General features: G+C 39.9%; 1 protein-coding gene across 2 annotated transcripts in view; it reads left to right on the forward strand.

Moving 5' to 3' along the window:
- The first annotated feature begins 2802 nt into the window (after nt 1-2802).
- PPP2R5E (protein phosphatase 2 regulatory subunit B'epsilon) overlaps nt 2803-25485 on the forward strand; it is a 69273-nt gene continuing 46590 nt past the window's right edge. Inside the window, exons 1-2 of one of the 2 annotated variants that reach the window (XM_005520056.3) lie at nt 2803-2946; nt 5555-5718. In XM_005520056.3, coding sequence (XP_005520113.1) covers nt 5562-5718 — 157 coding nt within the window. In that variant the 5' untranslated portion in view covers nt 2803-2946; nt 5555-5561. The remainder of the gene's footprint in view (nt 2947-5554; nt 5719-25485) is intronic. The other variant, XM_014249906.2, reaches the window with a different exon arrangement.

The following is a 25485-nucleotide window of genomic DNA, read 5'->3' on the forward strand; positions in this document are numbered from 1 at the left end:
GGAAAAGACATAAGCATCTTAAGAGGTTTAAAACTGTGCCACACCAGGAAGGATTGAAAGCAAGCGAAATTGCTTTGCCTACAGGTAAAAACAAAATAGGGGAGACCTATATCTTAAGATATAAAAAGGTATTTTGAGAGATGAGAGGCAAAACCACTGACATCCATTACAGCTATATTTCAGTGGCCATGAGCTTTTAACTAGTGTTCCAGGTTCCTCAATGGCAGCTGGACCAGAAAACTGGCTGAAAATTAGCAGTTTTGAAAGCAGTTTGACAACAGCTTAAACGACTTTAAGTCAAGTCTAACACAGTTAACACTTCCTCTGTTATGCCAAAAGCTGAGTCAGGAAGCTGAGTAAGACAACAACTAGATATCCTTTGCAGGGTTAGCAATGTTGAAAGGATTCAGTACCTGCACAAACAGAAGGGATGTGACTGACCCACCAAAGCAACCAACTCTGCCTTCGAGCTAATTCCCTAAGAAAAAGACTGTACATCAGAGGGATTTGGTCATATCAACATGGGAGAGCTGCTACTCATAGAAGTCAACTTTTTTTTCCTGCCAGAAATACAGGTGAAATGGTGGAGCCCATTTTAAAACATAACATTCATATTAACACCATGTCTTGGTTTGAAAAGACAGGTGTCTGCTAAGGAAGGCAGAAGCCCCCTTTGAAATGGAAAAATGTAAACCCCCCTGAACTACTATAATTTTGAAATGAAGGGGCTCTTGGGAAAAAATATGGGAATAGGAATAACAGTTCTTTACTAGGAAAATAAAAATGCAGTAGTACAAAAGACACCACTGACAGAGCTGGGATACAACCTGACACCCTGTTGGTCAGGGTGTTGGTAGCTGTCCATTAAAAGGTGGCTGCAGTCCCCCTGCAGTGACAGATGTGGTTCTCTTGAAGCAGTGATCCTGTGGAAGGGTGTAGTTTTCCTCTGAAGGTCCAGTGGTGTAGATGGGTCCGGTATTTCCTCTGGGAATCCAGTGGAGAAAGGCTCCTGTGGTGTTCCCAGTCTCAGATTATATCCAGGTAGGAATGCTGGGCTCCTCCCCCTGGGTGGAGCATCTCCCAAAGGGATGATGTCATTTTATCAGTCCTGCAGTGAGACTCAATGGCCCATGAACAGGAGAGATCCCCCTGGAGGGAGGATGGGTGGGGAAGAGATAAAGAACACTGCCCCACCTGGTTTTAACAGCTGGCCCATTAACAGAAGAGATCCCCCAGTTAGGAGGGATGGGTCATGAAAGAGATAAAGAACACTGCCCCACCTGGTTTTAACAACTGGTAATAGAATATACATACTTTTGGTTACATCTTGCATTGCAACCTAAGTCACACCATTACAGAATCACACAATCAGGCTGGAAGAGACCTCCACGATCAAGTCCAACCCAAGACTGAACACCACCTTGTCAACCAGACCATGGCACATCCAGTCCTTCCTTGAACACCTCCAGGGGAAGTAACTCCACCAGTCTCCTTGGGCAGCCCATTCCAATGTCTAATCACCATTCCCGTACAGAAATTCTTTCTAAGGTCCAACCTAAACCTGCCCTGGCTCAGCAGGGATGTTCCCTAACATCCCTCACTGTGTCCCTTCATTTCTGTCACTTGTCAGAGAGAAGAGACTGAACCCTTGGCTACAACCTCCTCCTTTCAGGGTGCTAAAGAGCACTAAAATCACCCGGAGTTTCCTCTTCTCCAGACTAAACTCAGCTCCCTCTCATAAGACTTGTGTGCTGCAGACGCTTGCCCAGCTTCCTTATCCCGTAGCCATTAGATGTATTTTGGGAAAACCCACAACAAAACCAAACAAACCAAAAACATCAAACACCAAGCCATCGGGTAGATAAATTTAAACAAAATTTATGATATTTAACCATGCTATCTACAAACAGTCGTTGTGCTGGTCCTTGGTCCCACGTATAAATAAATATACTTAGGGACAAAAAAACCAAAGTGATGGAGACAGCGATCACATACTGGGCTAAGAAACCCAAGGGTGCAGAGCTGCAGCAGCGAAGAGTGAGGGGCGCTGCTTCCCAAAGGAGGGAACTGCCGGGTCGGTCGGTCCCTCCGGCAGCACCCAGCGCAGCCCCTCGCCACCAGTCCGCCCCGGAAAACGGCTCCGTGCCCCCCGAGAGGGTCCGACGGAGCTTTACCTCAGCCTGAGTGCGGTTTCACCTCAGCAGCGCCGGGTTTTACTGCTCAGCCGACGGGCCCCGCCGCTCGCCCGGGCGAGGGACGCGAGAGAGGCGAGAGAAGCGCGGGGCCGCGCTGCCGGGGGAGGGGGCGGCCCTTTCCCGGCGGTCCCGGCGGCCAAGGCGGCTCCGGGCGCCACTGAGGCGGCGCGTCCCGGCGGTGGCTCCGGTGGGCGGTCGGGGGCGGTCCGCGGGCGGGGGGCGGTGGCAGCAGCGCGCTCGGTTGTGAGCGAGAGCGAGTGCGTGCGAGCGAGTGCCATGGCCGGAGCCCGCTGAGAGCCACAATAGGAGCGAGACCCCGACGCCCACCGGGACCCCCCGCTCGCTCTCCTCCGCGCCAGCCGCCGGCGGAACAGCAGCGCTCCCCGCCCTGCCCCGCACTGCCCCCCCCCCCGCCCGCCGCTCCCCCTCGGCTCGGCTCGGCTCCCTCCCGCCTCGCAGGGCCCTTCTCCGGGAATGTGAAGAGGCAGCAGCACCGCAGGCAGCGGGGAGGGCACGGGACTGAGCGGAGCCGCCCGCGCCTGACCCCCCCCCCGCCCCCGCCCTGCGCGGGGGAGGCCGCGCTGCCCCCGCCGCCGAGGCCGAGGCCTACAGGGCTCCTGCGCCGCCGCGGCAGCGACCGAGCCCGGCGAGAACCGCACTCGGGCCGCCGCCGCCGCCAGGCATCGGCCGCGCTCCGCCAAGGCCGCCGCCGCCTCCCTCCGTCTCCGGCTTCTCTACCAGGAGCGTCAAGGTAACTCCATCGCCGGCCCGGCGGTGCGGGAGGAGGCGCGGGGGGCTGCGGGAGGACATGTTCCAGCTGCGGAGATCCCGTCTGGAAATGACAGCCGAGAGCGGATAATTGCGCCTCTGCTCCCTTCCCCGCCGATATCCGTCGGTATTTTCACTTCCCCCCCCCACCCCCCCCACCCCCGGGACCGGCGGATCTGATGAGCGTGGCTTCGTATTTACCAAAATACTCGGGGAATAGAGCGGAGGAAGCAGGGAGCGGTGGCCGGGTTTGCAGCTTTCCCCCTCGCACACAATAAATAATCTCGGGCTTTATTCCCCCCTCCCCCCCACTGTTGGTGGAAACAGAGTATTTCCCTGTGACAGTGTATGCAGGGCAGCGAATGTTCATTTGGAGAGACGAAAAAAAGATCAGTGTTTACTGTAAGGTTGTTAGGCTGGATGTAGTCTTGTTGAATTAGAATTAGATTTTAATAATTTATAAAGCAGGTTAGGGAAACTGTTACTAAATTTACAGCAGAGAAGTGTCAGTAAAGCTCCTTGCTGACACAATGATCCTGCAGTTTAAGTGATCTACTTTAGTCGCTGTCCATTATTATTATTATTATTATTTTTTGTAATTTAATTTGGAGAGAGCGTGCAAACATTTCTGCAGGGATGGTTGCACTTTAATGATGCACGTGATGAGGAGGGGAATCTTTCTGATGAGATGGGGCCAAACGGATTCAGGTTTAGGAAATATATTTTTGCTGATATTTTCAGAATTTGGTTTATGTAACAGGTAACTTTGTGTGTTTTTTGGCGGACTGTTGAAATCTTAGAAGTGGGTTACTAAAGTACAGGCCATTCTATTTCAGTTTATCTGACTTTTTTATTTATTAATCTTGGCTGGGGCCTGAATGCCCTGGTGATGGTGGCATTTTTTTTTTTCCGCCTGGATGATAAACAAGACCAGTTTAAGGTATGTGTTCATGTTGCTGATAGTATATTATATTTAGAAAGCCTAAGGTGGTAACGGAAGAATACCTCAGGAGAAATCAAAATGCTGGACTAAGGTTTTTTTTCATTATTGTAATTCCAGCTGCACAGTTCAGCTTCTGGGTGCTGCACATGCTTCCTTGAGGAAGCTATGGAGTTCATACTCCATTTTTGATTGATTCAGTGCACCTATATGTAATTTTGCATTAGGTAGTTCTTATCTTTTGGAGGTTGTTTACACTATTGCAACAAATCGTGCTTTTGAAAGCTTTTCTTACAAAAGACAAACCCAAATAATGTCTGTTTCAGTGGATTTAGGAACCTATGAAGCACATGAGTAACCAGATATTTCAATAAAAATAATAAGTACTCAAAAGTGTTCTGTACGTTGTGGAATCAACTTCTTGTAGCGCACGAGTCACTTTTGGTAATTGAAGTCAACAGACACTGAGGATGAGTAATGCTTTCCAAGGACATGTTCTAAGACCCTGATCCTGCAAATGCTTACGCCGATGCTTAACTTTGCACGGGTGTCTGTCCTGGCCGAAATGAACAGAGCTGCCCTCGTTAATGGTCGTGTCATTAATGCAGATGAGGCTGCTGATTTCAGTGGAGCTGCACATGCTGGTGGAGTTAACTGTGCACCGAGCTGCTTGTAACATGTAGGCCTGAATTCCTCCTGTCTCCTCTCCCTGGAGTATTACTCATGTATTTCATCAAGCTCTGATGGGCCTTTTTAACAGACAGGACCAGACTGGTAAATAAAATAGCTGGATGCATTAATTTGGTGTTTGCTAGTGGTACAGAATCAGCTGCAGGAGTACCACCAAGGCAGGTCTTGCAGGAAGAAGCAATGCCTATTGCTTAGGCCAACTGAAGTTGGGAAACAAACTTTTGCTTGCAGAAGCCTTTTTTGGCTCTCTGCCTCTCCCTGCAAACCTTGTCTGTCTCATGCCCTTAGAGCAGTTACACTGCCAGTTGTCCAGAAATGCCAGGACATGGAATAACTACATGTAAAGGGTCTCACAGGAAAGTAACTGAGTATTTCTGAAATGGAGAATAAAGAAGTAATATGTAAAAATTCTCAGTGTTAGTGAAACTGTGAAACCTAGCAATACTTTTTTTATTATACTTTCTTAAATTTCTGTAGAATCTTGTATATAGGTGTGGCAAATAAATGGGATTTTTGTTCTGTCCTGTATTTTTTGTCCTGAGCATATGGGTGATCTTAATGCCAAAAAACCATCTGTGCCTTTTTGTGTACCCATTCCTTAGGAGAGGAAGTTGAAATTACTTCATCCCAAAGAATGCATAATTTAAAGCTACAGTCAGGTCCACGGGTGTATGAAGTTCTGTTCTGACAAAGTTCTGAATGCAGTGATGTCAGCATTAGGTCTGAAATTTTTGGCAAATGGGAGACCCAGATAAAAAAGTAAGCAAGAAGAGTTACTGCGCTAATAATTAAGTTCCACTAAGTTTATTCCATCCATAAAATGGGTTAGATCTCTTAACAGTTTATCTGTGTGCATTGTCAACAGGAGAGTAGTGCAGGAAGAAGATATTTGGAAAATTTAGAGAAATCTTTACCAATTTAACTTATTTGGAACACATTTTTAACATGTGCTTTCCTTCAGCAGGGATATGTCCTCAGCACCAACTACTCCTCCATCAGTGGATAAAGTAGACGGATTTTCTCGGAAGTCCGTCAGAAAAGCCAGACAGAAGAGGTCACAAAGCTCCTCCCAGTTTAGGTCTCAGGGCAAGCCTATCGAGTTAACTCCCCTGCCTCTGCTAAAAGGTAAGATCAAACAGTTTTTAATAAATAAAACAATTTTTGCTCCACAGCCAACTTTTAAAATCAAAGTATTCTGTTGTCAGGAGTTGCTGGGAAATTTACCCAGCATTGAAAAATGTTTCATGCCAGATATGTATGTATTTAAACTCTACAAAATATTTTATCTGTGACTTGAGGGTGTGGTAATTGTTTGCAATGCTTTTGAAAATTTTAACTGCTGATGTTAACCCATACCATGATTTGAATTTTCAAGGCTATCAGGCTTTGTGCAAGAGTGTTCTGGTTTGTGAATCCTCAGCAGCTGACATAAATCAGCAGTAATATTGGTAAGGGTAAATGGACTTGTGAACCAAGGGAAACTGGTTTTTACTATCTTTCCTTGGTGTGAGGATCTGCACCCTGTGATAGTGGTGCCAACTGCAGCCCCTGTAGCAAGAGAGGAGGTGGGATCCCCTCTCATACCATATGTGCATGGATAGCTCCCCGGTCCTGCCTTCTGCAGGATTTTAAAATGGAAAGGTCCCATGAGCTGCAGTCTCCCCAAGGGGAGCGGTGCTGCCAATCTGGTCTTAGGCAAGGCCCTACTGTTTTGAGATCTTGCATATCCAAATGCTGGTTGAGCTTCTGCTGGTAGATTTAACCTCTGATTTGAGAAGGAAAAATATGATCCAGTATACTACCCTTAAAAGGATGCCAATATCTGTGTGATATGTTGAATGCGTCCTCTGAATTCTAGTTGTCACTGAATTTTGGTACAAATCCAGGGGTCTAAAGCACTTCTCAGAGTGTCTGTCTCTGGTGAGGAAGGGGAGATCACCTTTCAGAAGTCTTCAACAGTGACTTCTCAAATGGTTTATTCTGTGTATTTTTTTCATTGCTACTCTTAATTTCTGCTATAAGTAGTGAAAATAGGTATGGGTGGTGCTGATAATTCTCGAAAATAGGAAGTTAAATAGGTTCAATACTATGTCTGTCCCTTTTCTTCCTTTTTGAGCAAGTATATTCCCTACATTCTCTCATCTACCTTGTTTGACAAATTGGTTAATCAGTGTTTTAAAATATGTAATAAATGTGGAGCTGCGCTTCAGTTAGTTCTCAACCCCACTTCATAAGGATACAGTAGTTGCAAAAAAACCCCAAATCCCCCCACAATCTCTCACCTTAATGTGTGTCTTTAATTAAAAGTAGGGTTCTAGGATCAGTTCCAGTGGAGTTGTCATTAAAATATTGTGGGCCTCTTTCTGTGGCTTCTTGTAAGAATGGAACATCCTGAGTCAAATGAAAGGTGCACCCAGCCCCCCTGCACTGTGTTTGGTGGTGACTTTTATTCAGTATTTCTCAGTTTAGGGTTGGTTGATGCCACTGGATTTAACTTTGTAGTCTGCAGTGAATGTTGTTTGTGATTCTTTGGCTGATCCTGTGCAGGGGCCAGGAGTTAGATTCAATGATCCTGTTGGTTCCTTTCAACTGAGGTTATTCTATGATTCTAAAATCATTTCTCTCTTTGTTGTTGAACCCTTTTGTTGTCTTGTGACAATATGATAAAGAAGCAAATGCTGCTTTGAAATAATTTTAAAGCTCAGTTTTAGACTTTTTCAGGTAATTTTTGATATGCAGGTTATTTCATACCAGCTCCTGTGCTTCGGAAGATGACTGGAGTTTATCCTTTGGCTTAAACAATGGGATTAGTGGAAAACACTGAGATTTGTGTTTGTACAAATGAAGAAATTGATGTTGTAATTATTTCACTCTATTCTGTAGCCCCATTCAGGGAGTAAACCAGGTATGGGCACAAGCATAAGTAAAACAGTGAGAACCTTGTCTTGCAGAAACACAGGTGTGTCCAGGTGCTTAATCTGACTATTGCAGCCAGTCCTGAGGATTGAAATATAAAACTATAATAAGATAAAACAAGCAGATGGAGAGCAGAGAGTGTTGGTGAGACATTTATGATTAGTGTCATAATGAGTTACAGTGGTCCAGCTTCAAATTAAGAATCTGATCCTGGGAGTTAGTTTTCCCTCTTTGCCTTAATTCAGATTCCCAGAGGCGCAGGGCTCTACCTGTGCAGATTAATTTGTGGGATTTGGGCCTAACAGTTTCTCTCAAAAGTAGTGCTGTGGGTCCCTGCTGATGGGACACTGTCAGCTAAAAATCATGCTGCTGTTTGGAAATATTTTTGACCTACATTAATATTTGTAACATTCAGGATTGTTAAGTCTGCAAGAAGTGAGGAAATTTTTTCCTGTGTTTATCATACTTTTCTTGACAAATTTTATGAAAGTCGTGGTTATTTTTTAACTCTTAGGTTTACACTTGCCTTCCAACAAGTGACCAGTCCTATTACTTCTGTCCAGTAACCATATGATTTCCAGTTTTAAATTAAATTTTGTCTTTTAAACTGAAGTAGAGAAGAGATGCCAGCAAAACAGCTTTTTAAAGTCTCAGAAAACTGAACTTAGTTTGGAGATGTACAATTGATAAGCTTCCTGGTTTGAGTAATTTTCAAGTTTAATTAAACCTCTTCAGAAATATCTCAGTATGGGAAGTTTTCAGAGGATAGACCTCAAATTCATATTCATCAGATGTATTTCATATACATGATGGAGGGGTTTTGCTTACATGAGCATGCATTCTGTTTTGTGTTGTTTTTTTTAATGGATATATTGCATATTGACATTGGCAGGCTGCCTTATCTCAAGCAGCACTTTATGGCCTTCAGTATCTTCTGTGATTACAAGAATCATGTATGCAGAAAACTGGGTAACTGCTTGGTCCAATCCTTGCAAGTTTTTATACTCTGCCTGTCACCATCATGATCTGAGCACCTTCCAGTAGTGTATTAAGTGACGTGACTACACATCTGTCACATCTTATCTGTTCTCCTTCCTTTCCCTAGGGGCAGAGTCACATATAGTGAAATGGCTTGTTTTGGTAGTGTTTTAATGCAGTCTGTTGCCTTCTGTGAGCATACATGCCTGTATTGCAAAAACAGATAGATAAGCCAGCCTTGTTGTTGTTCATTTGGTAATAAAAATATTTTGGTAAAGAAAAATAGGAGAGATGCTATGTTTTGATGCTGTGTACAAGTCGTAAGGATAAGCTGCTATTTAGGAAAAGTAATAGAATCAGCTGGAATTTTCGGTGTTGCTCATTTCTGAAAAAAAAAGCATAGAGAAATGAAGTTATTCTTGTATTTTTTTTAAAAAAGTGTATGTATGGTATCAATTTGTAAACAAACATTTAATGTATTTGGAAAACAAGGTGTTTTTTCTGAGGCTTGCAGGGATGAGTTCAGGCTTTAAAAGGCCCCAAGTCAAAAAACTGCTGTTTGCCTAGTGTAAAGACTAAAATTTTTAGATTATTTCATTATATTTTTATTTATTGCATCGTGACTAAATCCGATTTGAAGTTGTCTTTAAAATCTGACTATTGTCCAATGTAACACTTTAAACCCAGTGTTTTCTCCTTTGTATCAAGTGTAGAGGAATGGGATGGGAAGTGCACATGGGAGTTGTGACACAATTGCATTTTGCCTATGTGTGCTCTTCTGTATGTTTCTCACATGCATTTTTTTGAAAGTTGCATGCTTTTCCCTGGTGTCTTGCAGTGCATGATGGATTTTGGCTTTACTTTGAAGAGGTTGCTGCTATCACCCAGGCTGACAGGTGCCTTAGGTAACTGGCTTGTGGCAGAGCAGTCCTGGTGAACGGCCCTTTTTTGGGATTAAGTAATTCCATCTGTGTGCCTCAGATTCCCTCCCAGGTTTGCTAACCAGGTTTGTGGCGTGCCTCAAATCTGTGCTTGTTCTGTGGAGGAAAATAGGATTGTAGATGCATTGGATAGGTGTATTATTTATTGGAGGGCTATTTTACTTTCATTTTGTATAGATGCTCTTTTTACTTAGAAGTCTCCAGAGGTGGATCAGCAGGAGTGCAATGTTAGAAAGCATTTGGCTGGAAAAAGAGTATATTGTAGTGCTGGACATGTGAAAATAGCAATTTCAGTATTACCTGCAAAAGGGGGAGGGGGAGTTCATTTATTCTTCTGCTTCTGGTGTCTGTAGAGGCAGGGGTGTGTTCAGAGGTTGAAAACAGATGATTAAAAACGTCATGTGTCTTATGAATGCAAATTTCGCATCCTGAGAAATTGCGCAGAAAACTTGCATGTAGCTCACAGCATTGTTCCCACCCCTCTTGCCCTCATTACAAATACAGAAGTTAGGCAAAGCAAGCCATCCAAAAGTGAGACTGTTAATTGTTAAATCATTTGTATCCCATTTTTGTAATTCAAGGTGTGTTTTTTTTCCTGTCATCCTTCCACATTTTCCAGTGATTTAAGGTAATTAGTGAAGGTTACTTTCATGTTCTCTGCAAGTATTGTATATTTTTGTTGAAAACATTTCAAAGTACAGTTTTTATTTTTAGATTATTTTTTTTCTCCTTGAAATAAGTGCTCGGAGCAGAAGTTTTCTGTCAACAATACCAATTGCTTTGCTACCTCAATATTATGAAGTTTATTGAGCTTCTAATACATTTATCAGATAGTTTCTATGGCATTAAAGAATTGGTGTAGTGGCAACAAAAGAGCATTGTATAGTCAAAAAGGGAAAAATCTCTTTCCACTTGCTACTTGCTTTTGATCATTAAATTATTTCACTATAGCTGAGATTTTATTATAAGCTTTTCTTATGAATCTTATCTGTAGGTCAAATGCTGAAGTTCCTAAATAGTAAAAAATCCTAACAATATGAAAAGACTCTTGACTGAGAACTGCAGGATGTGCACCTTCTTGTTCAAATGCAGTTACTTCTGAATTTTTAAAATATTCCTTTATCCTAAAAAAGTCTGGCCTTTTCAGACCTATAGATACCACCTAAAACTCTTCGTATGGGAAGTAGTTATGATTTGAGTAGTAGAGGAAGAAAGACAGAGTTTCTGTTTTCTGTTGGCTTCCATGGGAGCTGCCTGCTTATCTTGTCTGTGCTGCTCTTTGTTTGAGAAATTTGGAATTTTTTACGGATATCAGATATACAAATATCAGTAAACTGTTAATAAAGTCACTAAGCTAAATGCTTTCTTCTCATATATTAACAGGAATTTAGGGTCATGGTGGTTATGATTTCCCAAAATAAAATTCAGATTTATTTACAGAATTAGAAATAGATCTTAGGCCTCCTAATTTATTGCATGGAAGAAACACTGGAACTTTGTTTGAGCTGCATGTACATAATTAGGGATGAATCCTGGAACTACTTCTAGGAATTTTATGCCTGTTCTGGTTGATCTAAATCTGGACATAATAGGCCATTTCTGTGTCAGATTTGGGAACAGGGCCACAATCTCAAAAGGAAGAAGAACTTAGTCCATTTAGTATTTTCTTTATGAATATGTATGATGTTCTAGTCATAAGTAATAAATTTCTTCACTTTCTTTGTGCTCTTATCAGTTGGTTTTTGAATATGCACTTAACATTCTTTATAATCTGTTTACATCTTTTGATTGTAGAATATTTTTTCCAATAAACTGAAAGGTTTCTGGTTGTTTCAATACACTAATGACATTCTGTCTTTTTATTTTTGGTTGCTTGTTACTGTCTCTCACATTGGGAATGTAGTTTAGCAGGGCAACATTTGTAGAGAATGGGCAGGTTAAGTAAAAGAAATACCCTCTTATCTTAACAGTGTATGAGTAAAAATGCAGATGGTGAGGAATTCTGTCAGCTTACCCCAGATCTTCTAATGTTTCCAGTCAGTTCTCTGTATTAATTTCTGACTCTCTCTGGGACTGGCAATTTTCCTATGGCCAGAGTGGTGGTAGGTTATTTTTTGTTTTTTTAGGGGAAGGTTGTTTTGTTTTGTTTTGCTTTGCTTTTGAAGCCTCCTGTGTAATTGTTTTACTTCCAGAATTTCTCAGTCTGGCTTCTGTAAGTGTTTAGTGATGATGAGTCCCACATTTTCCTTTTCTTTTTTCTTTTAAATTTTTTTTAAAGTGAAGTAAGTTGTAATTATGTAAAATATATTTCTTAAGATTTCATAAGATTGATTCTAAAATCTTGATAATTTTCTGCACGATGTTTAGACTTTATCGTAGAATCACAGAGTCACAGAATGGTTTGGGTTGGAAGGGACCTTAAAGGGACCTTGTTCCAACTCCCTGCTGTGGACAGGCACACCTTCCACAGACCAAGTTGCTCAAAACCCCATCCAACCTGGCTATCATAAGGAAAAACTTTTGGTTTCAGTCTGTACTTGTACAATATGTCTTTATAATGTTTCCCAGTAATACTTAGCTCTCTAATAATATTGCCATTTTCTTTTCTGTGCCCAAGTGTAACCCTATGGGTCTGTAATAAACCCTCCTGTTTCTGGGTCTGTAATAAGTACCTCCTTTATATTCCTTTCCTGAGGTACCTTCAACAAATACAAGTTCTGGTCCAGTCAAGCTATTATTTCTATAAAATGCACATGATTGTTGAAGTATAGGGCTGCCTTTATAATTGATTATGTTATGGAGCTTTACTGTTGTAAAAGAAAGAGCACATTTTCCATATCTGTGGAATTATGTGTGTATTTGTAAAATCTGTCTTTGTGTATATTAATGTGTATAATATATCTGTTTATATAAATAAGCTATAGATATATTTAATGTTTTATACAAAGTTTAGGTTTTGAGTTTATTTAATTTTCTCTTCTGTTTTTAATATGGGGTATTGCTTCTGTTCATTGGTAGAGGTTTATAGTAAGGCAGCAGTCCTTTCACATACATCCATTGTAAGCTACTGCCTCCCTGAGAAAAGAGCACTTTCATTAATGCTTTCTGGGGAGTGGGAGGAGGACACACAACTATTTTTAGGTCCAGGGTAACTTCCTTTCACCTACAGTTTTTTTCATTCAAGTTAATACTGTTTCTTTGGCTCAATCAGGCAAAAATCCTTAGTAACAGAGGAGAGGACTTGGGGAGTTCAGGGAGTTTTGCTAGGGTGGGTATTTATGGATTGCTGTAATCTTGGTAACGGTATAACTCACTAGTATCGTCAAATGGGCCCACTTTGCTTCATAAGAGGTTAAAGCAAATCTTTTAGAAAAATACTAGAATCTTCTTTCAGCTGGATATGGCAGCATTCAGCTTCCTTTGAAACCTACCTGGTAGTGTCATTCTGCTTGCAGGTGCAGTGACAGGAGGGGTTTTTTCTGGTGGCAAAACTTCTTCAAGCAGTTCGTGAGCCAAGAGTGGCTTCTCATCTGCTGAGAGAAGTGTCTGTGGGGCCACAGTGTAAAACAGATTGTTAGAAACTTTCCACCTCCTCCTGATTTTAGTAATGTTTGATCCTGAGTCCTCTCCAACAGTTAATTCAGCAGATCTGAAATGCTGGTGGATATTTATGTAGGGTTGATAGTTTCTGTGCCTGTGGTTTTCTGCTTAAAGAAAAAATAGTGCAGCCACAGTCTGAGGATCTTTATCAAGTATTTCAAAAGATAAGGTAGCAGTCCAAAGAATCAGTGTAAAATACTTTTCTGCCTTTGGTTGTTGCACTTGGTTGAAAATTTTGTCTGTTTCAAGACTGTGAAGTCTTGAAGTCAGACTGAAGGGGAATCAGTTTGATCAAGGGTAATAATGATCCACGGTAATGGAAGGTTTTTCACCAGTAATTTTTTTCTAATTGTTATATTAAACAAATATAAGAGTATATAAATTTTCAAAACTATACATGTGTCAGTATCAATTTACTTTTTAATTTCCTGTAGGAAGCTTATTTTTCAAGTCACAGTATGTCTGATATTAACCATTATATTTTTCTTTTGCTTGAAAACAAAGTGTTTAAGATTTTATTTTAAAACACCTTAGCATTTTTAATACATTCTATAAAAAGGGATCATTGTTTTGTATCTATTATCTTTATTGATTTTTTTACCAGTCTTCTTCCATTCCAATATGTATGACACATTCTTAACTGTAGTATTTTCCTTGTGTGTGAAATGCAAGGTCCTTCCTGTAGCATCTGCAAGAGTCTGGGACAGAGAAGGAAAATAATACAGCAGAGCTGCTGTACCTGGTTGAATGGGCAGAAAGCAAAAAAGTGAAATGGATCATTCCTGGGTAGCTTCCTAAAAGAAAAATTAGACTTATCAGATTGCTGTAAAGTCTGTTTTACATGGTTGGACATGGTGCCAGCTCTTCTGTAACAGCAGCTTCTTGTGTTCCCCGAGCTGAAGAGCTTGTTCTAATACCTCAGTGTTGGACTTGGGAAGTGAGGGAGTTACAAGAGATGTGGAGACAAGCAGTCTGCTGTTACGATTATAGACTTCTGTGCGTAATTAGGGTATGTCTGAAGATTTTTATGAATTGGAAAAGTTGCATCTCCTGCAAAACACGAGTTGCAGATTCAGCTGTCCTTACTTGATGGTATTTTGCAAAGTTGAAGTAAACCATCAGTGGTATCTCAGGGGTGATGAGTAAATGCTGACACCTCTCTGTCCCTGCTGGTTAAAAGTATCAATTTTAGAACTTAACCCCCATCAGGAGATATGATAAACTACTCAGTTACAGCAGACTTCATTCTGAAAAATCAGATACCATCATGAAGAATAAGATTAAGTTGAAATTGTGTGTTGTCTGGAGAAGTTCTTTGCTGTCAGATTTTGATTAAAACAATGAAATAAATGTAAGTACATGGTTGGTTACCCATTTTACGCTTGTTGTTAGAAAGGGTTGCTGGCCATAAATGTAGTTTGGGTAATAGAGGAAGCATTTCTTTGGGTATTCTTTTATCATAAGTTTAAGAAGATTTGTCATTAGAATTGTTAGTGTGTTTCTGACTCTTCAGGAGTATCAGAAAAAAAGTTGTGTCATTAAGAAGAAGTAGCTGTAGTTTGTGTTGGATGTGGACTGTAGTTTTCTGTGAGTGTTCTGGAAGGTTTTCAGGAAGTTTTAGGGATACATTGTTTGTGATGGATTTTTTCATAATGCTTGTGATACCTGGTCTGAGTTGTGCTTTTGTTGTTTGGGATTTCTGTGCTTCTTTGAGTGTCATGAGTTTAATGTTACTATGACTTCCTTAGCTTTTTTTTTTTACACGTGCTTGTGCTGAACTTGGGTTTTCAAGTTTTACAGGGTATGTGGTAGCAAATTTGTTTGTTCCTTTCAGTGGTTTTGTCATATGGATTATCCTCCAAAGGAGATCTTCTGCAAGTTAAATTTCTTGTATTTCTTGTATAAATTGAAACTGAGGGAAGGATAATTTCAGATTTTAGAGGAATTAAATATTCTTACTTTTCCTTTATGTTACCCAGTAGGATGTACTGTGAATGCATAAACTTTCATTAGTTTTCTTGGCAAGTTTTGCTTGTGTGCTCTCCACTTTCACATTCCAACAGCAGGACATACATGTTATATACAGTCCTTGTATAAATTAGGAAGTCTAGCTATTGTTTTCTGATTTCATATAAGGTTAACTGTTCAAAACTATTTATAGAGAATATGTTTTCCCATCTATGTGTAAACAAAAATGCAAAAGATGGTGATTACAGCTGAGACAGTACTTGAATCGCTGTGGAGAACAAAACTTAATGGGTGAATATTGTCAGTGTTACCAAGGGAGAGTAAATTTGGCAGCTTGCTCTCTTGATGTTTTCAAATAACATTTTTGGGATAGCTTTCTGAAGAAGTTGAGGTGGTGCTGTGTCATCTTGGTTCTCCTTCACTTTCCCTTTATTCCACCCAGCCCATACTTCTGTTTTCTTCTTTGCTTGTTCCTTATCACTGCCTTCCTTACTCCCACTTCTTTTTCTTCCTGCACCCTCTGACAGATACGGTAATGTATTTTTTCCACAAGAGGGTGATAAAACTCGCACGTGTTAAAACAAGCACTCCAGGTGGAGGGGTTTGCAGAGGTTATTGACAAACTCAATATAATAAAATTAGCTGTATTTATACAGAAAAAAATACTCTGCTCATCTTCAGTCCCATCCATGTGTTACAGTGCTTGTTTGTGTGCACTTCTGGAGGCAAGACGAGACCTGTCAGGATGGAGATCCACCCTGGGAAGAGCATGCCAGCTCCATCCTGCCTCTGTTGCAGTAATCAGACCTTGCTGCAAGACAGTCTTTCGTATCTGTTATTTATGCAATAATTTTCCTTTCCTTTTCTCCTCCATGCACTCTCGTTTCTTGCTTCCCCCTTGCCCACCCCTCCCAAATACTAGGGAAAAAACCTCCCTTTTCACTGGTCCTAAGAAACTGCAGTGGTTGAAATTTCTATTAATCTTTAAAAAGTGCAGAAAGGATGAAAAGGTGAAGCAGAGAGAGAGAGAGAAATAGCTACTGCTGTGATTGTCTTTAATAGGGAATCTTAGTAAAAATTTGTATCTGTTTTGACTGTACCCAGACTTGAACAAGTATTTCACTCGGGACTAGATGCTGCTTCAGTTTCTCTTTTTAGGGCTAGGAAGGCTGATGGAAATAAGTGGTTCTTGGCCCCTCTGACAAGAACAGCTCCAAAATTGTGTGCCTTAAGTGATGGAGACCATGACTAGAGTTCTGGCACCTGGGCTTGGCTCAGTGTGGTTGGATGGCAGATGTGGGGGCAGATCCATTATATATGTGGGAGAGGGTTGGGATGCAGGGCTTTTTAGATGACCTTCAGGAAGAAGTCAGCATTTCAGGGTGGTTGTTAGCCTGTATTTTGGATGCTGTAATCTCAGAAGAAGTGTCTGTTGCTGTAAATTGCTTTAGAATATGATCTGAGCTGCCAGATTAAATCTCTGTAGTAGCAAGTAAAAAGAGCTGCTGTGAGTCTCCTAATATTAGAGAAATGAGCAAATGAGTTCTATACTGTGGGTTAGGCATAAGCCCGGCAGTGAAAAGGCTCCTGGAAAAATTCTAAACACTTCATTGCCATGAGTCAGCGGGAATCGTGGTAAGGATGGAGAGAGGAACAAAGTACTTGAGGTTATGTTTACTCCATCCTCCTATTAACTGTGAAATTCCAGGTCACAGAGTGAAATTTCTCACTCTTCTTTAATTTCAGGAAGAACAAACAAGTGTCCCAAATAATAAATAAAAAAGATTCTATCTTTTTCTTAAGAGACAGCCAGAGAGTTGATATCTTGTCAGAATATATTTTTTAATAATTTGTCTCTCTTTAGCTAGGAAATTCAAGTGGCAAGAGAATTTCTCAGTGTGGAATTTCTCAGGAAAGTTTGTTCCTCTTCCTGTGCTTCTACTGTCCTGTTTGTCCCTAAACTACCTCATCCATACTGTTCAAAGTCAAGTTCAATGAACAGCATTTGGAGCTCTTGCTTCATTGGCCAAGTTTAAGCTTTGGTTCAGGTATCCCATAATCTCAAGTGGGACAAAATCTTCCAATTAATGCTCTTGAGGGGAATATCCCTACCCTTACAGCAGAAAAAAAAAAAAATCTACAAAACCCAAATAAAGCTTAGAATTTCTGTATATGCTTCTGAACTAATTCTGAGTGTAAGGAAGTTGGGGAGACTTTAACTTCCATTAGCAAAGTAAAAGTATTTCTTAGGTTTTTGGGATATTCTTGTAATGAAAGAATGCTGTAATTCCCAGGGGAAAAAAAAGTAAATGGCTAGAAGCAGGTTTTGAGTATCTCTTAGCATCTCTTATTTCCTGCTTGATAAGAAACAACCATTCCTCTTGCAGAAACTTTATTAATCAAGGACTTTGCAGAGAGGGGCATTGCCATGCCCTTCATATGGATTCTAAGGCGACCTCGTTTGACACGATTGCAGCCTTGGTTTGTCTTCCCTTGTTTTGTACAGTTGTTCCCAACATGAGCAGGCATTGCACTATGGCAAAAATTCATTTGAGAGCCAAAATCTTCAAAGTGATTTCAGTTGTGGTGAGATGTGCCAAAACTTCATGGTCAATAAAAAGCAAATGGTTTGGAAATGAGCATATTTTCATGTTTATTTGCTTTTGGAGAAGTATTATACTTCTGGATTAAAGAGCTCTGATATATCAAATATAACAAAGAAGCTCTAAAATACCGCATCATATACAATAAAAAATTCACAGACTGTTTTTCATTACAGTTGGTTTTTTAAGCTGAAGCACTCAGTACTTGATAATATTTTTTGCCTATAGTAGTTTTAAATGTTTAAAGGAACAGGACCTATCTTGTATCCAGAACTGCAGCAAGGAGTGGAATAGAGCACCCACCTGTGTGTGCTTCATTTTGGGAGAATTGTCAAATGGGTGAAAGGGAAGTAATTCAGACTGCCCCCCATTCCTAGATTCAGTGGTGAACAGACACTCCCTCCCTTTTTTTCTGCCCCCCACCATCTTGTATTTGTGGTTAATGCAGTTTTTCTGCATTGTTGTTTCCCAGGTGTCTTGTCTATATTGAATATCTATATTTGGGATTATTTTTCCCAGAGGTATTAGCTGATGTTTTTCCAAACTGAATTTCACATTATTTTCTGGTCGTGTAAGGAATTTGCTTAGGCTCCTTTGTATTATTTCTGACTTTACTGCTACTCAAAGTTCTCTATTTAATATCCTCAGAAGATGTTATCTATATGCTATTTTAATCATTAGATCATTAAGGGAGTTATTAATGTCTGGACTAAATTGATTCTTATATCTCACTGGCATTTCTTTCCAGTTGGATACTTGGAGATTTTTATCCTTTTATTTCTAGACTTTTGGCAGCACTGCATGTGTCAACCTCTTCTATCCAAAAAAATTGGAATCTGTTTTAAACGTAGGACTTTCAGGGAAAACTGAAGTGTGATTCATACTGGAATAGAGTAAACTTTGTAAATCCAATCACAATTGAAATTGAAGATGTGTTGTAATCATTACACATGTATCTTCACATGGATTTCAAGATGCTGTCTTTTGTACTTTGATTTGTGCAGTAGTTCTTAAATGATAAATTATTAAGTAAATATTTTCCTAGTGGAATGTGCTTTCTATTTTTGTATATCATCTTGAGAACAGAATGTGATTCCTTTCTGTAGGGTCAGCTATTTGAAATACTTGCCTGTGTTTGTTCTAACTGCATAATCTATAATCCTCAATATGTCTTTAATCCACTTTATCTCCTACAGAACTAAATCTTTGGAATTGGGGAGAATATAGTGTGATAGATGGTATCTAAGGTTATAAAGTTTGGGAAGATTAAATTTACTTCTGAGGTCAGATTGATAGATTTTGGCAAATAACAGATAAAATAAATGACTAGAAAAAAAATAAACAGTACTCATATTGTCATGCTTATGGAATAAACAAATAATAAGTAACAAAGGGGTTTTGGTTCTGGTTTAGTATTTCATCTCTAGAAATAAGATAAAATTAAAGATGAAATTTCTCACTTGGCTAATCTTAAACATCTCCTACAGTGTTAAGCAAAAGGAATTGATTTATTTTCTGTTTTATTTTTCTTGTGTGAAGTTGAATTGAACTTCAAAATGTTTACCTTTGTGTGCATGACTAAGACAGAAACCAGAGTGCACATTTTTTAGCACTGACCACTTGGGAGTGAGTGGACGCATTAATGCGAGCAAATTTAAGCTTGGGTTCAAGGAGGGGGTGTGTGCAACCACACACGTGTCCTGAAGTCTGTCCTGGGATTATTTAGGGTGGCTTTAGCGCTTTGGGATGCTGGCTGTGCTAAGGATTGCACAAAGGGCTTCTGTGGGATTGCTGCCTTAGAGTAATGGAAGGAGAAAAACTCCTGAAAAAACCTTTTTTTATCCTTAAATAAAACGAGTTGTGAAAGGTCAGGTGTCTGTGTTTGTCTAATAAAGATATTAGGTACCATTTGTTAGGGAATGCTGGATTTGTCATTTCACCTAGTGATAAATAATCTGATTTTATAAGGTGTTTGGGGAATGAGGATAATGATTATGTCAAATGGCAGGCTTGCACAGCACAGTCTTTTGTTAATGAAGCCACACTGCATAGCAGACCTGAGTTCTAAGTCCAGGAGTATTTATTTTTATTTTTTTTTTAAAGTAGTTTGTGTTAAACACAAATATTCCTGATTTTACAATTTTAGAATATTTCAGAAGAAGCAAGATGATCAGCAATGTTAAGTAAATCTGGCTCATCAGTCGTTCTTACAGCAACATGCATAATACTGAAAGAAACCACATGCTTCTAATACTAAACAGAAGAAAAAAGTTAGTGTGGAATTTCAATATACTGTACTTGCAAAATTTAGGAGAATCCTGCAAGGAGATACAAATTGCAGGGAAGCCTAGTCACATGAGTAGAGATTGCCTTTGTAGAAAAAAAAAAAAAGAAAAGCTATCATGTAAAACATGGTATTGTCTGGTACAGTCCCTGAAAAATGATTCCATCTGATCCATTCCCTGGAAGGGATGGGAACTGGCTGACAGGGCAGTGAGTGCTGCTGAGCACTGAAATGTCTGTTTTGCCACCTGTGTGTGCCACTGTGATGGCATCCATATGGCTGCAGGCAGGAAGGGCCTGCATTTTATTTTTTCCAGTGAGGAAATAGGTGAGGTTTCACGTTTTTTGCCTTTCAGACAACAAGAAGTTTTCTCCCAGCTTCACTGCTTAAATTCGTATTGTGCTCTCTGTGCTGCCATACCATTTTCAGTAAAAGAGCAGTTGCATGGAGACAAAGAGGCTGCTGATTTAAGTCTCAATAGAGAAGTCTGTTATGCTTCAGCTGTGGGAGGATGCTAAATGTAGCTCAGAGGTTGGCAGATGCTACCTGGACCAAAACTACTTGAAAGTATTAAGAAGCTGTTTAGTAGGTTTGCCTAAAAAAAGAGACATTTAGTGACTGGAGGAATTAGCGGGACAAATACAACAGAGGACTTGCACTTTAAAAGGGTACTTACTGTCTGGATGTGATCTGCTGTTCATGTTGAGTAAAAAAAAGAAAGAGTTCAGCTACAAATATTTTGCTAATCTTGATGGGAGGGCAAAAGAAATCCAGCCCAAAGCCCTACTTTCTCTTCTCGCCTCTCTTACAGTTCTGTTTTTTTAAAAATTGTCAGTTTATGCAAAATTTTGAACTTCACTTTCAAAGGGAGCAATACTGTTTCTGATCACGATTATGTAAAATAAGCTGAAAGCTGTGGAGTGTTGTTTTCGGAAGTTTTCAGAAAGCTCAGTGTTACTATTAATGTTCTTCTAAGCTATAACACAATGAAAATTTACCTAAAGAGTTTAGTTTGTGCTGCAGCCTTTGGCAGTACCATAAGACCATAAGCATCCTCACTGAGGCGGGAGGACTGGGCCTGGCTTTCTGCTGGGTGTGTGTGGAGCTTCATTGATGGTCCAGGAGGGGAAGTTTTCCTCATCCCTGCACAAGCCTACTCTGCAGGTTGGATAGTCCTGGGAGCTGTGCTGGTTTCTCACCTTGTTACTGAGCCAGAGTTTAAAGGCTCTTTAGCCATTTCATTTCTGACCTGTGATATGCTGTGTGAGACACATGAAATGTAGTATCCCAGCATTTTTTTGTTATTTTCTCTTTTAGGAATGGAGAGGGGAGATAAAAGTAGCTTGCAGCCTGAGTAATCATACAGAAAAGGCCTGAGGAATCCGTTGCTCAGGACCAGGGTAGTTGATTTAAGAGGGAGGTTGAACGTCTAATTAATTTCTAAGTGGCGTTCCTTTTATGACCTGTTCCATGGGGAGAGATGATGAGAGGACCTCTGTGCCAGGTTATTAAATAGTTAAATTCAAGGGAGATAGTTTAACTCCTGAAGCAGAGGCTTGCACATGCGTGGGCAACAAAGCGTTTCCAGTAGAGCACGTTTGATACATACCTGCAAAATGTCAGAAGAGGTGATTAATGTTTTGTACCTTTGGAATAGGTTTGATTTTGTGTGCCTGAAGCTTCTAGCAGGTGCTATAGAAACCAGGGAGAAACATTATCTTTCCAGCATGTTGCACTCAAAGCTCACGTTGAGCCACAAAATAATATTCAAATGAACGACAATCTCTTGTTTGAATCTACATGGAAAATGGAGTTTTCCATGGCCTACTTACTCTAGAAATTATCATTTCATTATAGGTAAATTTAACTAAAACCTATGAGACTTTGTCAAAATTACATGAAAGAAAAAGAGATACTCACTTTTAAAGTGAGGCAAAGAAATGACAAGAGATTTTTCAGAGGGTCAGTATTGATCTATCTCGCCTGCTAGTTCTGCTTTTGAGAGAAAGTAGTTTTCAATTTTCATAAATACATTCTTTGTTGTTTGATTCCTTTTCTTTTGCTACTACACTATGCAGTAATGTGGCTAAAATTGCTGTATACAGTTTCTTAAATTTCAGGGGTGTTTTTCAGAGCTTATAAAAATGTATTTCTGAAAGAGTGCATGTTTGCCCACATGAAATGGTACTTAAGAACTCCCCTAGTGGTCCCTTGCTGTTTGTCGGGGTGCAATTTGTGCCCTAGGTTAGCTCTTTGCCTTGTCTGTTAACACCAGCCCAAAATTGCTGGAGTTCTGAGACAGCAGATTACCCTGTGTATAACAGCTAGATAGGGTTACCATAATTAAGAATGATCAGACATTTTAGCATCTGTTATTAAGCAGAGTGTACATGTGTCATCCTCACGGAGCAGATGAGGGTGATTTGTTTCCTCTGAGGTGTGATGGAGGCATCATTGTTAGATCTGGCTGGGGCTCTGGTAAGATCAATATGAGGATGCATCATGGCCCAACTTTCAGGAGAAGTAGGAGGATGAGAGATGTAGACCTATTAAATGATGGAAAACCCAGAGAAAATGCCTTATGTAATACAGTTTTTAAAAAATAATTTAAAATTGTTTATTAGTAGGCTCATGGGCAGATATGGTCATAGTGTCTTATGGGGAGGAAACACTGGTTAAATAGAAGAACAACCGATGCTGTCAGCTAAAGCAGGAGCCATGTGGTTTTAATAGTGAGGAAAAGTCTGTGCTGGCAGGATCTGTTTAAATGGATGATAAATTCTCTGTGAGCTTCTTAAAAGTCGCGACTCTTGATTTGGGAAGTTATGTTCTTGTTGAGCACATGTTACCAGATTAATTTGTGGAGGGTTGCTTCTGTAGGATATCTTAGGGGGTTTTTTCATTTAGGTTAAGCTACCTGCTTTGGTAGTCTCTTCCAGCTTGCAGTTTCCTAAATCTGCAGCTCTCAGTCCCCAGCTTTTCCCTCTTCTGAAGCTGTTAAAGTTCTTGGAAAGGCAGGAAGGAATTTGGGAAGAAAAGTGAGGCTTTCATGAGTTAGACTAGTGGGATGTTTCCTTGGAGGAATTAGCCTCTGTTGTTTGCTCTTTGTATCTTGGGTGAACCTCTGCTAGTTGTTGCTCACTTGCTGTTTTTGCTGCTCAGCCTGAGGTATGAGGTGGTGATTTACAGAATGGATGATGACTCAAAAGTGCAAGTGAACTTGGTGGGAGCTAGTCCTGAAATCACAGAGTGCTAAGTAAACATCCAGAAAAATCAAGACATCTCCAGTTGGGCATTGAGAATTAATGGATGCTTTTAATCTGTCTGTTTTATTTCTCAGCGTTCTTCTATGTTGGTATCTTGTGAGCAATACAGCATCAAAATGACAGTCTTAAAAAAAAAAATTATCGTCAGGTTTGAGGAAAAACAGGATAAAAATTACATACAACATTATGCTAACTCTTTAAGATTCACTGCTTTTATTACAGCTAAGTAACTGAAAGATTGCTCTAATTTTATTTTAATAGAAACAAAACTGATTGAATTATTTCTGTTTTTCTTTTCAAAATGAGACTGTCACAAACATTTTAAAAAGTCTTGATTAGAGGTGATGAAGTGCCTAGTGAAATTCAAGTATCCAGACTGGAGCAGTGTTGCTTCATTGGCTCATTTTGAATGTGAAGTCTTTTGCTTTTCAGTCATTTTTATATTTTTTTTGTAGGAATAAAACTCTAAAAGTAATTATTCTGGGTTTTAATATAATGCAGTAACTCCTAATTTTATTATGCGAAATTATATTTTTCCCCCTAAGAGTAGCATACTCTTCAAGTTTTTAAAATTTTTTAACTGAAATTCATAGTTCATTCTGTTGCTTCACCGGATCTTTTTCCTCTCCTTAGCACATTTTAGCAAGCCTCACCAGGTTAAAGAAAGGCCATAGCGTTAAAATAATTTTAAACTGAGATCCTGCTTAAGCTCTTTCTATTTCCTCACTTCCTGACTGATCACAGCTATCTTTACCTGCCCTTTCTCCCCTCTTTTGTTTACTGCTGAGGACATGGTGAATACCACATGCACTGGAGATCCTCATTGTTAGCTGAAAGGAGTTCAATAGCAAATTCCTTGTCTTAAGGAATATTAAACAACCCATCCCTACACTGTGGAGTGATCTTTTATGGCATCTGTGTGGACTTTCAATGTTTATTATTCTAGTTTGTTAGTGTAGCATGCAGCAATTTATTGTCATGTGTTACATATTCATACATAAAAAAAAAAGCAAGCAAAATAAGGTTAAATAAGGTTTTCTGGATGTTTTATTATTTTATATGACCTCCTTAAAAGTTGCTTTTTGATTTATTTTTTAATAAGTTTGGAAACATGAAACAGTGTGCTGATGAATCTGAAATTTATGGAGATTTAATATATATCTGTCTATTCTTAAATATATTAAGTGCTTATATCAGTGAATTGCTGTTCAATATATCTTGTTGAAAAATGGTATGCTCTTATTCTCTGAAAATCAATGCTTATAATTGAGACTGCCTTTTTAAGAGGTTTCTCCAATGCTGTCTCAAGGTAGAGTTTGAAAAAGGAAGCAATTTGTAACCTGCCGAAATACAACTCACTGTTGAAGCAACCAGAGAATAAAATTGCTCAAAAGAAACAGTTGCTCTTATTTTGAAAGCGAGTCAAGAGTGGAGGAGCTTGTTCTGTGCACAGCTACTATTGGCTGCACAAACCCCTCTTTTCTGTGGCTAGTGCTAGATAGGAATATTAATAATACAACTCATGCCTTGTCGTATTTTGCTGCTTAATCATCTTGTTTGGCACACCCCCGGTCATGTTGTACGTGGCCATAATTCAGGAGAGCAAGCTCAGTGGGGTGCTGGTATTACAGTGCAGCAATCAGAGAGGCTGGGATTATGCAGCTGATGAAGGGACTGCCCGGCGCGTGTTTATCCAGGAAAACTGGAGTGGAGTTGTAGCCAGCAGGGAGCTGCACAGCAGCCGCTCCCGTGCCGGACCATGGCTCCCTTGTCACGGCTGCCCTGAGGATCCAGGCTGGGTAAGCAGAAACCTGTGTCAGCAGGATTGTTGTGAGGCTCCGCCACAAAAAACTCCAGCTCTTACATGTCCTTCAGAACGTTGTCTTCCCTGCGCTGTTGTGGCTGTCAGAAGTGGTATTTCAAGGAGGCTGATAATATTTTGTTGGAAAGTACTTCATTACATTAATGAAGTTTGGAAAGATAAAGAGGGGATCTAGCATGAACCTGAATTCCAATAGAAGAGAAAAGCAGTATTTCTTAAAATTTCCTCTCAATTTTTTAATTTTAAATTTAATTTTAAATTTGATTTTAAAACTTCAACCTAACATTTCCTAAGAGACCAGAACTGAACCCTGGGAATTGCATGTAATTCAAAGAGTTGCTCTATTAGTCTGGATAACTTCTGAAAAAAATGTGAAGTAGAAAGCAAATGTTTGTCTTGATCCTAAACGTGGTTTAGTTGAGGGGCACTGTAAAGGATAAAAGGAAGTATCTAAAACAAATCAAAAGGGAAACAAAATTTGGTAGGGTTTTGTGGTTGGATTTTTTAGTTGTTT

Source organism: Pseudopodoces humilis, chromosome 7, assembly GCF_049639895.1.
Source record: "Pseudopodoces humilis isolate 2021_Gansu_Grassland_sample_001 chromosome 7, ASM4963989v1, whole genome shotgun sequence".
Taxonomy (NCBI): domain Eukaryota; kingdom Metazoa; phylum Chordata; class Aves; order Passeriformes; family Paridae; genus Pseudopodoces; species Pseudopodoces humilis.